The sequence below is a fragment of the Budorcas taxicolor genome, chromosome 10, assembly GCF_023091745.1.
Source record: "Budorcas taxicolor isolate Tak-1 chromosome 10, Takin1.1, whole genome shotgun sequence".
NCBI lineage: Eukaryota > Metazoa > Chordata > Mammalia > Artiodactyla > Bovidae > Budorcas > Budorcas taxicolor.
Window position 1 is genome coordinate 98,422,826 of NC_068919.1, and position 16,518 is coordinate 98,439,343.

General features: G+C 36.4%; 1 protein-coding gene across 1 annotated transcript in view; it reads right to left on the reverse strand.

Moving 5' to 3' along the window:
* The window catches only part of EML5 (EMAP like 5), a 151,301-nt gene that overhangs the window by 32,687 nt on the left and 102,096 nt on the right, over positions 1 to 16,518 (reverse strand). Inside the window, exons 22-30 of the mRNA XM_052646355.1 lie at positions 13,750 to 13,902; positions 12,916 to 13,047; positions 10,691 to 10,779; positions 9,738 to 9,914; positions 7,105 to 7,306; positions 6,269 to 6,395; positions 3,548 to 3,562; positions 1,903 to 1,911; positions 12 to 90 (exon numbers count right to left, since the gene is read on the reverse strand). Coding sequence (XP_052502315.1) covers positions 12 to 90; positions 1,903 to 1,911; positions 3,548 to 3,562; positions 6,269 to 6,395; positions 7,105 to 7,306; positions 9,738 to 9,914; positions 10,691 to 10,779; positions 12,916 to 13,047; positions 13,750 to 13,902 — 983 coding nt within the window. The remainder of the gene's footprint in view (positions 1 to 11; positions 91 to 1,902; positions 1,912 to 3,547; positions 3,563 to 6,268; positions 6,396 to 7,104; positions 7,307 to 9,737; positions 9,915 to 10,690; positions 10,780 to 12,915; positions 13,048 to 13,749; positions 13,903 to 16,518) is intronic.

A 16,518-nucleotide genomic window follows, 5' to 3' on the forward strand; every position in this document is an offset into this window, starting at 1 on the left:
ATTGTCCTCACCTCTATGGGCCTCTTTTTCTTGCCGACGTTGTTGGTCTGGAGTTTTTCTGGCTGCGGTGGGGCCCTGCTCACCGGAGGCCTGAAGCAGAGAAGCGGGAGAGAGGAGGGGAAGCGTCACCCGGCGCCCTCACCCAGCTCCTCTCAGCCCTCCAGAGAGCAATGTCCGACACTCCACCCCAAGAGTGAACCCAATCTGTGTTTCTCACTAGACTCTACCCTCTATATCTTGGTATCTTCTAAGGCAGCAAGGTAGAAAGAAAATGTCAGAACTTCTATTCACTTTCCTTTTAATTTCTTTGATGTATGTTCCAGAAATGCAACTAATACTGTAGCACAAGAACAGACTGGTGATAAAAATATACAAATGTTAGTTTTACAAACTCAAAAGCTTCTTGATGGGGTGCGTTATCAACAACAGCCTAGATTACTGCTCTAACGTAGCTATCTCAGTATCTTGCACATGGCAAGTACTCAATATATACTTCCTGAATTTTGAAAATATTTCTATACACCTCCCATACTGTTGGCGATGTAAATCACATCTGAGTTCAAACGTGCGCTCATCACCAGGGCCTCTGTGCTTTATCTTCTCCTCTGAAGTTCCTAGTGTGTCTATGGCAACACTGTCAGTTAGGTGCACAAGACCTCTTACGGCGACTCTGTAAAAGGCTGTTACTATTGCCTCCAACTCCTCTGCCCTCCTTTTCACTATTTACCTCATATTTTGCAAACTTACACAGTAGCTCTCAAATCTATTCCTCTCCCTCTGTTTCCACCACTAAGCTCAGAATCTATTTATAATGTGTCATTAGGTATATGGAGCTCCCATTTTCAGCTATTTAAATGTGGCAACTCTTCCCTAAAAAAAGCCTTCTGTTTATTCTTGTTTTTTAAACTCACATCATTTAGTTTAAACTCAGATAGTCATTATTCAAATGTTTAATAAGCTGAACAGTGAATCTAAATCAATCATATATCACCTCACCCTTCAAATTTTAATATTGAGTAACAACTAAATCTGAAAATGATACAAGTTAACTTTCCAGTCAAGAAAACTCTAACATTTCGGAATAAATTCACAAAATTAAAGGCATAACAATATATTTGCATTTTCAAAGTGATTTTCAAGGTACACACCTATAAAAAGTAAAGAAAGTGTCATGTCTTGAACATGTAGCAGACATGTGCTTTCGTATGTATGTGAGGCAGCATGCAGAAGTACAGAGCCATGATGGGTGACATAAAAGCTCTGCACTTGCAACATTATATGAAGGACTTTTCAAATTATCACAAAAGTTTTTGATTCCAAACCTTTTTCACATACTTTTAAAATGTCTATAAGTAATCAATAGAATTAACTTTATATTATTTAGTATTTTAAAATATTTCTGCTAAAATCATTTTAAAGAATGGGAGCAGCCTTGCCTTCTCCTCCAAGTTCTTGACCTTTATTCAGTGTTATTGTCTGACAGCTTTAATAAGTGTATAATTTTTATCTCTAAATCCTGTATAACAATTAAGCATATTTTAATTTTTATAAAGATAATTTATATAGGATATATTATTGCTTAAAATTATACAACTTGGAAAATTATACAAATCAAATGGATTAAGTTTTAGTAAGGCAGTTACTTATATGTCATGAATCCAATTATTAAAGTGAAAAAGTCATGTCTGACTTTTGTGACTCCATGAACTGTAACCCATCAGGTATGAATCCAATTATTAAGATATAGTCATTTCAGGGATACTGATTTCAAAGGAGAAAAACATGGAAAGCTGTGAACAGAGGTAAAGAACACCAAGTAACACAGCTCATTAATGGTAAATATCAAAGATAATAAAAAGACAAAATCAGGCCTCATGGACTAGAGCAAAGAGAGAAGGTTACCTGGAGCCTCTTTCCAGCAGCAGATAAAAAAGAGAAAAGATTACAACACAAATCTGAATTGAAAATAGTAGTAAAATATGTCCTGTAATAAAATACTTATACACACTGAATGCAGATAAACTATATGGTATATAGTAAAGGCCTATTGTTTTTATTTATTGCTGTAAATAAAAAAGGCTTAAATTATTCCATTAATGGCAGGGAAATCAGAAGAAAAAAGATGAAATGGAAAAGAATTCAACATGTTCTATGTTGTGTATAGCTTGCCACTCTTATTTTCCACAGTGCAAACTGAATTTCAAACAAAATATTTAAGCTTATTTAATGTTTATTAACTTAAAAGGTTGGTAGCACTGCACTGCTATTAAGGACTGTCTAAGGAACCGAAGCTCCCCCTCCTCTGACTCCAGAGGGATTCCCAGTCAGCCAACGTAACCAAGCATGCAGAGGGAGTCTTGAGACCATGTGGTATTTGAGGCTGTTCCAACAAAGAGGTAACTATAAAAAATTCCCCATAGCAACAGAATGGCTGAACAGAACTGGAAGGATCATAGCTGTTAATCTCATCCCCCCTCCCAATGAAACCAGAATTCTCTTACATGTCTAGAACATCCCTTCACAACCCTGATGACAAGTGGGCATTTACTAAATCCTACATGAATAACTGCTTGTAAGATGGCAATTATATCTCCACTTAGTTTTCTTTTTTTTTTGGAAACTAGTGATTCCAAAAATGATGAATTATTCTTTATGTGAAGTGGCCACCCAACTTTCCTTTATCCTGTGTTTCTTTCTAGTTCACTGTAAATTGTCAATGTTCCTTTAAAATGCAGAGCTCAGTCCCAAAGAAGCTATTCCAGGTCTGATGCTAGGTCTGAATGTTTTACTTCTGCTAAAATAGTGTAAGATTATGAGGGCCTTTTAAAGAAGTCACATCACACTCCAGACTCATATCTTTGCACACATCACCTCCTGCTTAAAACAGAGTGAATTCCTGCTATCTGCCAAAATAACTAAGGAGTACCTAACATTTGAAGCTCTGAACAATCTTTCTCAAATTTACTTGTTCATCTTATCTGTCAGCATTTCCCTGCTGGTGCCTTTTTTAACTTCCAAAACAGACGAGGCTTTTCCATCCTGTCCTGTTTCAGAAACTGTCTGAAGACACTTTTATTTACTAAAGGCAGCTATCAAACGACCCCGAACAGTCCTTTCTTGTACATATAATTTTATTAAACATGTAAATATCATTATTGCCCTATATTAATGAATATATTAATTATGACATGAAACTAACAGGTTTGCTATCAACTGGAAAAGTTTTCACTGAGAAATATGTGTGATTACTGTTTTTACAAGTCTTTGAAATTTAAGGAAAAACTAAAACTATTAGAGTACAGGCGTTTATGAAAAGTCATCTGTAAAAACACTGATTATAAGGAAGACCCTTACAACAACGCTGACATATTGTATCTTCAAATGTAACTCTTTTGTAGGATTTGTTCTCTTTCATTTTCTAATTCTTTCTCAGCAAAACTAGTTCAGTGTTTTATAAGGAAAAAAATCAATACCTTAAAATACCACAAAGACCAAAACAGAAGAATAAATTTTTGAGTAAAATATTTTCTTAAATAAAATAACTTACCTTACTACTCCCTGCCTTCAAAAGAAGCAAGAGAAAAAAGGAGATAAACAGATATGAAAATTGATGGTGAATAAAATATATCAGTTTAGTAGACAGAATAAAGGTAACATGTCAATAAAATTCTAAGGAAATACAATAGTGCCTAAATTTTATGTCACACTGTTCTGATTTATTAAAAAATATTGGAAATTTGATTGACAAGTAACTACTTTAAATACATTGACTTGTCATAAAAATACTTAAACAGAAAAAGAAAAATATAAAATTATTAATGTCATTTAGGAAAAAAGAATCCACAAAAAAATCAACTAAATAAAGTCAAATTGTCATCAGAAATATTTTCCTTTTAAGTAGACATTTGACAAACATTTTATTTGTTTAAAAAATGTTTTGTATTTGATGATGATTTATTTTATTTAAAACTGAAGACAATTATGTATACAGACCATTTTTTAACCTCTTCACAAAAGTGAAAGTTGATGAAAAAAAACCTTCATTTTTATCTCCTTTGATTCTTGCATTTGATGAAAATGAGGCCTCCTAACTATGAATCACAATAATGACTTTTCTGCCTTGGCATTTTCAGGAGAATTTAGTAGAGCTGAATTATAAAATAATTTGAGAACAAAATGCAAAATAAATAAATAATTTTGAGAATGCAAGTTAACAGCAAAGATTACAATTATGACAGTGTCAACCATTCTTTGTGAGCAGTAAAATATTTCTGTCAGAACTTGGGTCACTTCCACAATCAAGGAGGAAATTTAAGTGTTTTACCATGAGGGATGGTCTACAGATTAAAATTAGGTCACATTTTCTGACATACTCCATTTATCTGATAAATGATAATATTTTCTTTAAAAATCAATATAATAAATGAAAAAAGATTAATGAGAATATCTAGAGTTTCTTCTTCCCTATATTATATTTTTCATTACCTGTGACATATAATTTCTTTTAGGGAATATTTAAGTACTATACTGAAAATATTCTAATTATGAACATCCACATTTACATACTGATACAGCTCTAATTAATAAATATACAGGTAGTATTTATTACTCTGTGGATATTTAATTTCAGTACTAAAAGAAAAAGCTCTTAGGGAGTTCCCTGGAGTCCAGTTGTTAGGACTCAGCACTTTTACTGCTGTGGTCCTGGGTTCAATTCCTGGTTGGGGAACAAAGGTCTCGCAAGTAGTGTGACGTGGCCTAAATTACAGTAAAAAAAAATTTTTTTTAAAGGAAGTGTGTCAGTATTAACCAGGTATTTCCTTAGGTTACTTTGTATTTTAGTCCAAGAAAGGGGTGGTGAAGAATTACTACCTAAATTCTTTATATACATTATTTCATTTCATGAAATACTCCATAAATTGTGGATTATAATTTTTTTTTTTTTTTTTACCTCTGAGGAAACTGAGGCTCAGAAAGAATGAAAAGTTTCTCAAGGTCATACAACTGGCAAACAATAAAATGAGTATTTTAACCCATTTGCATGCTAAGTTGCTTCAGTTGTGTCCAACTCCGTGCGACCCCACGGACTGCAGCCTGCCAGGCTCCTCTGTCCATGCGATTCTCCAGGCCAGAATACTGGAGTGGGTTGCCATGCCTTCCTCCAGGCAATCTTCCTGACCCGGGGACCGAACCTGTGTCTGCCTGCATTGGCAGGTGGGTTCTTTACCATTGGCATCACCTGGGATCTTATTCCAAAAACCATGCCCTTTGAACTGTCTTCAAAGTCAGAGTCAAGTCACCTCAACCTTGAATACCGTGCAAGTATTTAGATCAGCGGCATTAAAAGAAACATGCCTCTGCTTTAATATTCTGCCCCTTCTCATGCCCTTATGGCTTCGCTCATAGCTCAGTGGGTAAAGAGTCCACCTGCAGTGCAGAAGACCGGGGTTCAATCCCTGGGTCGGGAAGATCCCTTGGAGAAGGAAATGGCAACTCACTGCAGTAATCTTGCCTGGAGAATCCCACGGACAGAGGAGCCTGGTGGGCTATAGTCCATGGGGTCACAGAGAGTCAGATACAACTCACACCACCAAACAGACCATCGCGTCTCCCGCCTTTTAAGTGACTCTATGCAGTTCACTGATCCACAAGCCTCTTCACTGTTTTCTATCTTCTCTAATGATTTTAAAAACATCAGGCTCACAATTTTTCTCTTGATCTGTCATTACACTAAAATATTTGTTAAATGAAGTTCTCTTTCCTCATAGACTGCAGTGCACATAGCCTTATTTTGATTCACTGATTCTTGACAAAGACCAATAATTCCCAGAGACAAGCTATACTTCAACTTGCCTTTTTGGGAAAAAATTAAAATAATGACTTTCTATCCTTGATCAAATGCACATGGATAAAAGGGCCTTTTCAAAACTTAAGCATCTCTTTGGTTCATGTGCTTCCTAAAACATACTAGGTTCAGTTTGTATTATTTCTTGAAACCCTATCACATATATGTATAAAAGTTAGCGAGTAAGATCCCTTTAATCATACAGACTTTATATATATGCATCATTCCCTAAGCTACTTGCAAAGGACAGCGTCATTACCAGCGTGTCTAAGGACAAGCACGGTTTCTAAGCGAAGGCGGGGCGGTAAAATCAAGAGTGCCACCGCTACTTACTTTCTGCAAAAAATTAATTCAGTTGAGCAGTCAGTTCAGTTTCTAATACTGGTATCTTTTTCTTCATCTAGTTTTAAATTTGACTGTTACCTCTCATCAGTTGAGGGTTCTTTTTGTTGCAAATGAGGCTTGATTCCAAACATTGGGCGAATATTTGTTGATAAGGCTCTGATGGTGTAACTGATTTCATTCTCCCTCGTGACATCACTGTCATAGCCTAACATCAAAATATAAGAATTATTCTCTATGTTATAGCTGAGGATCTCAATTATGATCTTAAAAATAGGATACAAGGATGTTAAACAATATGAAATAAGTTAAATATATCGTGTTATAGTCAAATTATGAAATAACAAACAGCCAGTAAAAATGATGTAGAAGAATATTCAGTGATAAAGAATTCTGATTAAGTGATAATAGCAAGCTACAAAAAAAAAACCCACCTCAATATGATGCCATTTTTGTTTAAAAAAAATAAAGATAATGTATATAAATACACATACCCCTATGGGTAACATCCCAAATGTTAACAGAAGTTACCTCTCTGAGTATTCAAATTATGGATGCTGTGTTCATTTTTTTATTGCAAAATGTACTTTCTAACTTTTCTACAATGAGTGGGTATTACTAGTATAATAGGAAAAAAACAAAATTATTTTAAAGTATGAGGTTCAATACTATAATTTTATTTTAATAGTACTTCTTTAAAGTATGATTATCACACATTGCTAAATGAAGAATGAGTCATCAGTATATGCCAACCTGTTATTTTTAGAGTCACAAAAAAAATTCTGGTGGTAAACAGACCAAAAAGACTGAAACGATAATTATTCAAGCATTATTATTACTTATTAAACTTCCACAGTTTAAATCAGTTGTGCTAAATTTTTTCTATGTTTTTGTTAAAATATCTTAAAATGACATACCCCCATCTTCTTCAGAATCTATATCAGATTCTTCGCTATCACAAGGTCTTTTTTCTCGATAGCCCTCCATTTCATTTGTCCAAACCATTAAAGACATATCTGCGCCTCCTAAGGTGACCAACATGCTGTCATCGTAAGTCCAGCGAACATTTGTGACATGTGTACTATGGGCCACGTACCTCTTAAACTTTCCAAATTTTCCCTAAAAATTGAAAAAAATTCAAATTTCTGAGAAATTTTATTACTTGAAAAGTTTCTATAATTTTGAACTTCTTTCTTAATCTCTGATTGGAAATTAATCATTGCAAAGGCACTTTGTTTAAAAAAAAGAGAGAAAATAACTTAGTGAGGACAGGATAAACTAGTAGTTTTGCACACTGCTAGTACTATGGGCATAACTCTTTTGGAAATCAACTTGGTATTTTACATTGAAAAGTATGAAAATGCTGACCTTTGTCTCACCATCCCTTTTTAAGAGTATATGCTAAGGAGACCTTATCTACACAAAAAACGTTTGCCATAGTACTGACTTACAGCAGTGAAACATTTTAAATACCGTAAATATTCAATATAGTAATAGTTAATTATGGTGGATATCTTTTAAAAAACAATGGCTATGCACACATATTATTGTTGGAAAGAAACAATAACTGGGAAAATCAGGATACGAATGCCTATGTACATACAGCACTGGCATATTAAAAAAAAGTAATTAGCAAACATTTCAGTATATATCCATGTAAATATCTTTCATTGTAATTCATTAGTGTTTTTGATTATAAGCAGATTTACACACAGTAATGTATTTTTCTTTTAAATACAAGGAAAAATCCAAGATACTGGTAACTTTTAAATCTAGAACACTAGCATTACTGGATTACATAGGTAAATTTCAGATCAACATGTCATAAGCAGGTTTTATAGGGATATCTTTTCAAGGGTGTTAAAATAAGAAATGTCTTAAATAAACACATTCAGTCGCTCAGTTGTGTCCGACTTTGCAACCCCATGGACTGTGGCCTGCCAGGCAAGTATACTGGAGTGGGTTGCAATTTCCTTCTCCAGGGAAACAAAACATAGTAAGTATTAGTTAAATCAGTGGATTCTCTGGAAACGAGGAATCAATAAAATCAGCTGAAATCGAAGAGAAATCTGTCATGAAAACACCAGAAGAAGATAGTTTCCTACGATTTTGTGGTTCTTGCTACAGTAAGGAGAAGAAGAAATCTGTGGACCAACATTCTAGAACATATTCTTAGGGCTTCTGTACGATCTAGTATATGGAGAGTGAAGATTTTTACTAACAAATGTTTTATTGGAGCACATTCTTATTAAATAAGGTACTACAACTTCAGTATATCTAAAACAAGGACTCGTGAAATATTTTCTTGGGTACCTGAGTTCTCTACGGGAATTCTTAAAACTTCTGGTTTCATTTCAATGTTGAAATGAATTAATTAAGACCATCATGCACTGAATATCATTATTTCAGTGCCATATTTCATACTTATATTTATGTTCATGTTGGTGCTAGATTATAACATTCATCTGAATTTGTGACAAGTAAATATGTATCTATACTTGATTTCATGAATTTTATTTTTGTGCTAAGTGAAAGCCTAATGTTTCCCAGTAGTTTGAACAGAAAGTGAAGTCGCTCAGTTGTGTCCGACTCTTTGCAACCCGTGGACTGTAGCCCACCAAGCTCCTCTGTCCATGGGATTCTCCAGGCAAGAATACTGGAGTGGGCTGCCATTTCCTTCTCTAGGAGTTTGAACAGAAGAAAGCAGTAAAAGGATTTAGTCATCACACAGCACACAGTTAATGTGGCCATGTACATTTCAAAGAATCTCTACAGTTTGGTTTTATAAAAATAGCATTATTCATCACAGTAAACCAACGTTGTTTACTTTGATTTTAGAGGTATTATAATTTATAGTGCTTTATATTTAATCAGCGGAGAAGCCAGTGGCACCCACTCCAGTGCTCTTGTCTCTCCCGAGGGCAGAGGAGCCTGGTGGGCTGCAGTCCATGGGGTCGCGAAGAGTCGGACATGACTGAGCGACTGACTTCACTTTCACTTTTCACTTTCATGCGTTGGAGAAGGAAATGGCAACCCACTCCAGTGTTCTTGCCTGGAGAATCCCAGGGACCGGGGAGCCTGGTGGGCTGCCATCTATGGGGCTGCACAGAGTTGGACACAACTGAAGTGACTTAGCAGTAGCAGTAGCAGTATATTTAATCAGAACATTTTAAATGTTAAAGTTGTAAATATCAAGAGTTTGTATTTAGTGTTAATGATATATATTTTATCAAAAGAATACTAAAATTATTTAATATTAGGACTAAAAGAATGATTCTTCTAAAAGGAATATTTATACTACTTAATACTCAGAAACCATACAATATAATATATAACTTAAGATATGGGATCATAAATTATAATACTACTTCTAGATAAAAGCTATATACATGATGTCAAGAACAGGAAGTAAGTTATGAACCTTTCATATTACAACATCATGTATTCCATATGTGATATTCATATTACAACAGTGAAATGCTATGAAAGGGCATTACCTTAACCATTTTTATAGTTATGATCATTAGGAGAATTAAAGAAAAACACATACTTTAGCAGGATATCTAAATAACTTTACAAATCCCAAATCATCCCCAGTAGCTAGGACTGTTCTGTCACTGGTGAGGGAAGAGGCAGTTACGTCCGTGACTTCTCCAGTTACTGGCCAAATCCCCTCGCAGCATAAACCAAGCACACTTGTCCATGATGCCCAGCCAATTTTTTCTGCCTGAAACATAGAAAAAGACTGCTCTAAGTTTATAATTCTCACTCTACAACATTAACAACAAACAACTGAATATTCTTCTTTGTAATTAATTATAGATTTAAAGTAAAATTAAAAGTTTCATAGAAATAGTGAAACAAATTATTAGTTGCTCTGGTTTTGTAGCTTGCCAAGTCCACTAGTTCCTGCAGAAAAATTTTAACGTAACATCATTCAAGTTATTCACTATGTATTCTAGATGCTGAGCATACAGTGACAATATTAATAAATAGGACTTTTTCTGCTCTTAGAATATCAGATACGGATTCTTTCATTTCACGTCTAAATTTCTACTACTACTTTATAAGAATGTTTTCTAATTAATCATTATTGGAAATTAAGAATTTGACTTACAATCCCTCTCCTTACTAAGCCACTTTCAAATTAAATTTAGTTTCTCTTCCTTGGCCATGTCAAAAAGTTTTGCTAATAATGTCAGTCACAAAACCACACACATTTTTTTTCTTTTTTTCTTTAAATAGAAATTTGCCAATAAGAATCTTAGGTACATGGGTTCCAAAAGATCTGACAGAGATGCAGGAATCCAGTCTTAGATGGCACGTCTTTCACATGCTGCATGCTTCTTGTCTTTTAAGGAAAGCAATTAGAGAAGAGCTAGCCATACAAGTAAGCAATTTATTCTTTTTCTTAACAGAGCATATATTCCTGCACCCAGACAGGCATCTGCCTTCTAACCACTATTAGTCATATCAACATTACAAGCACTACTATCTTCCTACCTCTCCACTGGGAATGGTTTGTTTTTTCCCTCTGGGAGCTTCAAAGAATAATTGTTCTTTAGCACCAGTGTTGACCTGTAAAAGCTTTCCTTAAAAAAATTAAAAAATATACACATATATAAAATATAAATACGTACACAGTTAGTATGATGTTTAACTTTTTTGGGAAAAATTTAGCCTTAACATAAAACCATTTTCCTTTGCAGTCAACCATAATAAAGTAATAAATATATAATAAAGTAATTAAATTCCTAAATGGCTTAATTTGTCTGTGTGTGTGTGTGTGTGTGTGTGTGTGTGCTTCCCAGGTGGCTCAGCAGTAAAGAATCTGCCTGCCAATGCAGGAGACGTAAAGAGATATGGGTTCAGTCCCTGGGTGGGGAAGATCCCCTGGAGGAGGAAGTGGCAACCCACTCCAGTATTCTTGCCTGGAAAATCCCACAGACAGTGGCGCCTGGTAGGCTGCAGTCCATGGGGTTGCAAAAAGTCTGACACAACTGAGTGAGCATGCACGTGTGTGTGAATAAGCTATTTCTGTCATTATGCATATAAAAATCCTAGAAATAAAATTTGAAGTATCTTTTAAAACAGGAAAAGGAGTATGTCAAGGCTGTATATTGTCATCCTGCTTATTTAACTTATATGTAGAGTACATTATGAGAAACACCGGGCTGGAGGAAGCACAAGCTGGAATCAAGATTGCCGGGAAAAATATCAATAACCTCAGATATGCAGATGACACCACCCTTATGGCAGAAAGTGAAGAACTGAAGAGCCTCTTGATGAAAATGAAAGAGGAGAGTGAAAAAGTTGGCTTAAAGCTCAACATTCAGAAAACGAAGATCATCGCATCCGGTCCCATCACTTCATGACAAATAGATGGGGAAACAGTGGAAACAGTGGCTGACTTTATTTTTCTGGGCTCCAAAATGACTGCAGATGGTGATTGCAGCCATGAAATTAAAAGATGCTTACTCCTTGGAAGGAAAATTATGACCAACCTAGATAGCATATTGAAAAGCAGAGACATTACTTTGTCAACAAAGGTCCATGTAGTCAAGGCTGCGAGAGCTGGACTATAAAGAAAGCTGAGCATCGAAGAATTGATGCTTTTGAACTGTGGTGTTAGAGAAGACTCTTGAGAGTCCCTTGGACTGCAAGGAGATCCAACCGATCCATCCTTAAGGAAATCAGTCCTGAATATTCATTGGAAGGACTGATGCTGAAGCTGAAATTCCAATACTTTGGCCACCTGATGCGAAGAGCTGACTCATTTGAAAAGACCCTGATGCTGGGAAAGATTGAGGGCAGGAGAAGGGGACAACAGAGGATGAGACGGTTGGATGGCATCACTGACTCAATGGACATGGGTTTGAGCGGACTCCAGGAGTTGATGATGGACAGGGAGGCCTGGTGTGCTGCGGTTCATGGGGTCGCAGAGTCGGACACGACTGAGTGACTGAACTGAACTGAACTTTTGAAATATATATTTTAATGGTATTTGGAAAAACTAATTTACAATACCATATTTACAGAGGTGACTATCTGAAACAACAACCCCTCAAAATGGAGCATTTAAAATATTAACCTTTATCCAAATTATTAACACTGACATATGCCACACATTCTGCTAAAAAACAAAGATATTAATTAAATCCTGTATGTTAAACAACTATGACAATGTTAGGGAATGTATTTTATTGAATGCTGGGAAAATTACATTAACATTAGGAATTCCCTAGTGCTCTAGGGGCTGGGACTCCGGGCTTTCATGGCTGTGTCCTGGGTTGAGTCCCTGATCAGGGAACTGAGAGCCCACAAGCTGCAGAGCACAGCCAAAACACAAAGAAAAAGGTCAAACACTGCTCTCAAGAAAACCCTAATTAACAGAACTATTTTCTAAAATTTCAGTGACCATTTATATCAAACTTATCTGGCAAAAACTAGGACAAATGACTAAAAAAGAATAATATTTAAATTACTTTACAAATTAAGAATCTATCACTTACTGTACTATCATGTGAATTATATTAGACGAGGCATTGAAAAGCCTAAACTCCCAGCATTCATCTTTAGATATGAAATAAAGTAGTGAAAATCATTTTGAGAATAATGTTTGTTTTTCACAGTGCTTTTGAATTCATCTGTCTGATTATTTGTCTCTTTAAAGCAGCTGTACTAAATCAAATGAAACTGTATCAAATAGTAAGTACTGAGATTCTTACCTCTAATATCCCAATCAACATGGGTTATGTAACTGGTAGCGCCTTTGCATATTCCTACTCGTTTACTGCTCGTGACATTGTATATATCTATAAAGCTATCATGCGATGCTACAGCAAGATATTTCCCAGAACCTATAATAGAAACATATTTGCTTGAAATTTTCTGCAGTTAGAAATATTTTTTATACTGTACAACTAGAGTTAATTTTCTTAATTTTTTTGGAGGAACTTTATGTGTTTTGCATGTTATAAAAAGACAGATGAGCCAAGCAATTAATGGTAATATTTTTCATGTATAATTAAACAATGAAATAAAATTTTAATGTAGTGAGGTAGTGTGATGGAAAGAAAATGTCAAAAATTATACACAAAGTAATTTTGATATTCTTTGCATTGAACAAAACTTTAAATTTAGGAAAAAATATAAGTAAGCTAACATAAATAAATTTTGCCTTAACATTAGCAATTTTATAGTAGGTTTTGTCATTCGTAATGAATACATGGAAACTGATAAAGCAAAATTAATGTAATTTCAAAAGCATTAGGAATATAATGAAAACAGTTATCTAATCCCTCTTATGTTACAAATGAGGAAAAGGAAGCTCAAAGAAATGCCTTGGCCCAAGTCACACAGCAACTTCAGTGACAGAGCTGGCCCTAAGCCAGGTATTTTGCCACTGATCTAAATACAGGGCTTTCCCCTCTCACTATACTGCCTCTTCTAGTAAAAACTAAAAGTCTGAGATAAAATAACAGCAAATAAAAATTCACACAGTGATATATTCATTGTCATACTCAAATTAATAATCAAATATGATTTCAATGAGATCTTACCTGGCGAAAATCGAATATCTGAAATAACATCTTTTCTGTGGTGAAAAGATACAAGATCTTCTAGAGTATCTGCATTCGCCATTAAGAAACTTCCATCATTGAGACCTACAGCTAAAGCTTTACCATCAGGAGAAAAACAGCAACACCTCCCACCTAAAAAACAAAGAAAGCATGTATCGGGATTTTCCTCTATTAAAAAAAGTATATGCTTAAGAAAACTTTGATTTCACAGAGGAGGAGTCCTATGTTTATTATAGCTTCAAATCAATATTAGAAATAAAGACGCAGATAATGAAGTTTTTTTATTGAGAACAATGGTACAGAATTCCAAGCATTAATTAAGACAAACCTTTCCTTTTCTGAATGTAGGAAAAGTGAGTACTGATAGTGACCTTGAAAGAAACTAAGCTGATGAAAATGATGAGCAATTTTAACTAACATAAAAAGCCAATGATATAATATATGTAGAAATTTTGTTGTTTCTGTTAGGGGAGTTTGCTACCTTTGCAGTGTCTATCCAACAAATAAGACATTTAAGAAATAAGGTCATCTTTATAAAAATTATTTCAAAATTTAAAAACCTGACAATAGGCAATTATTAGTTTAAGCCAGGAAGATTTATACACATTTCAAAACTATACATGAATAAATCATAATATAAATATTATTAATTAATAAAATAAGGGTTAATGCTGAACTGGCAAACACAAAAAATGGGCCTAACCCAACAGCGAAGGATGCAGCAGGCGCACTCATATGCTAAGGCTCCTGGAGTCTTGCCTAAACTCTGGGATGGGGCAGACAGGGAACAGCTGTTACAGAATGAGAAGTCATAGAATGAATTGAGAATAAGCAGTCCCTTTTATCAAGCATACATTAGAAATCTAGGATGTGATTTCTGACATTTAACAGTCCAGAGATGATGGTGACCTGAAGCAGAGCAGCAGCAGTGGAAGAAGTGGAAAATGGTAGGATTTGTATACCTTTTGAAGAAAGAGATGGCAGGACCTTGACCAACTGGGAGTAAAGCAGGAAAAAAGAGAGAAAAGTAGAGGCTATGTCTTTTGTTTGAATGATGATGTTATTTGCTGAGACAGGAAACACTAGGGGAGGTGTGAATGTTTGGTTTTGTGCCCTTAAGAATGCCTGTGAGAAATTCAAATGAAGACAAGGAGGCATTTTGTTATATTAATACCTCTCTGGAGCTCAAGGGAGAATATAGGGCAGAGATGTATCATACGTGAAGGAGGTGGCAGTTACAGCCGTGAGACTGGAGAAGGGCTGTTACTCATTTACTGCCTCTCAACTCCAAATCTGCCCTTTTTCTTCCTGCTCTCTGATTACTGGGGGCTTCCCAGGTCACTCAGTGGGTAAACAATCTGCCTGCAATGTAGGAAACAGAGGAGATATGGGTTCGATCCCTGGGTTGGGAAGCTCCCCTGGAGGAGAAAGCACGGCAACCTCCCCACCCCCGCTCCCCGCCAGCATTCTTCCCTGGAGAACCCCGTGGACAAGAGTAGGTTGGTGGCCTACAGCCCATGGGGTCACAGAGACAGCTGAAGCGACTGGGCTTGCACGCACTGATGGCTGGGGCTGGACCCTACAGATGTCTTTCCTTTGCTGGCAGAGGGTGCTGGAGGGAAGGCCGAAGAAGAAGGAAGACCCTTTTCTTCCTTCTGATATGCTGTAACCAGAGGATTAATGAGGGGACAGGAGCTGGGGGTAGTGGGGTTTCTCTGCCTTCATAGCAGAAGATCTTGATCAGCCCACGGGCAAGTTTCTTTTCCATTGGCAGGCAGTATGTTCCTGAGGCACCTGTACCTTTTCCAAAGAGATCTGAATCTCCGCCCCAGGGGAAGAGGGGGGGCCCGCCCTTGAAGTTTATTCCTTGATCACCGTCCACTAGCCGCAGAAAGCAGCTGCCACTTCCTCTTAGAATCCTCTTTTACATCTTTCAGTAGTTAAATCACCTTTCATTAGCTAACACTCCATATTAGAACTTCCCTGTTCAAATTACTGGGGTGGTTTCTGTCTGTGATTGATACAGAACAGTACTAAAGTGGTCAAAGGAGGCATATTGTTAAAGATAAGATTTGTGGAATTGGTTCAGTCATGGCTTTGGGCTTCAGCGTAGTGCTGGGTCCCTGCCAATGGGAAATGGGATGCGAGCCATCCAGGGTGCGCACTGGCATAGCAACGAACTAAGCTGTGCCCTGTGGCTGACTGAAGTATCCACTGCAGTAAGTGCCTGGGGAGTCCAAGAAGCTGCTGCCCTTCACCATGACAACAATGATGATGGCCACGAGCTCTGCACTGTACAGAAGATTACACTGAATGCGCGCAGAGTTAACAGAATGGAATAACAAGCCCAGGTCCTTTAAACTCTCAGCGTGAGTCATGGTCTGAGTAGAGAAAGCTTCCATGACAAACCTAAATGAATTTCTGACGGGGCTGATACTGCCGAAAATTTACAATGTTAATTGAATTCACAGACTTGCCAAGTTTTCTTGCGTGAAAGTGAGGGCACTGATTGGGAAAAGAACTCTTCACCGTGGACTGGGAGCTCCTGGCTGGACTTCGACAAAACTGAGTCTTGATCTTCTAAGCTGTTTGGAGTTTCACTGGCCGGTGCAGAGAGCTTCCTCTCCTGGAAGACTCACCTTTTGAAACAGGTGCTTGCAGAGGACGTTTAACCTCCTGAAAAACCATCACCATCATTCCTTTGCTGTCACTAGACCCCTAACTTGGATCAAATCTCAGCCTGCTCTA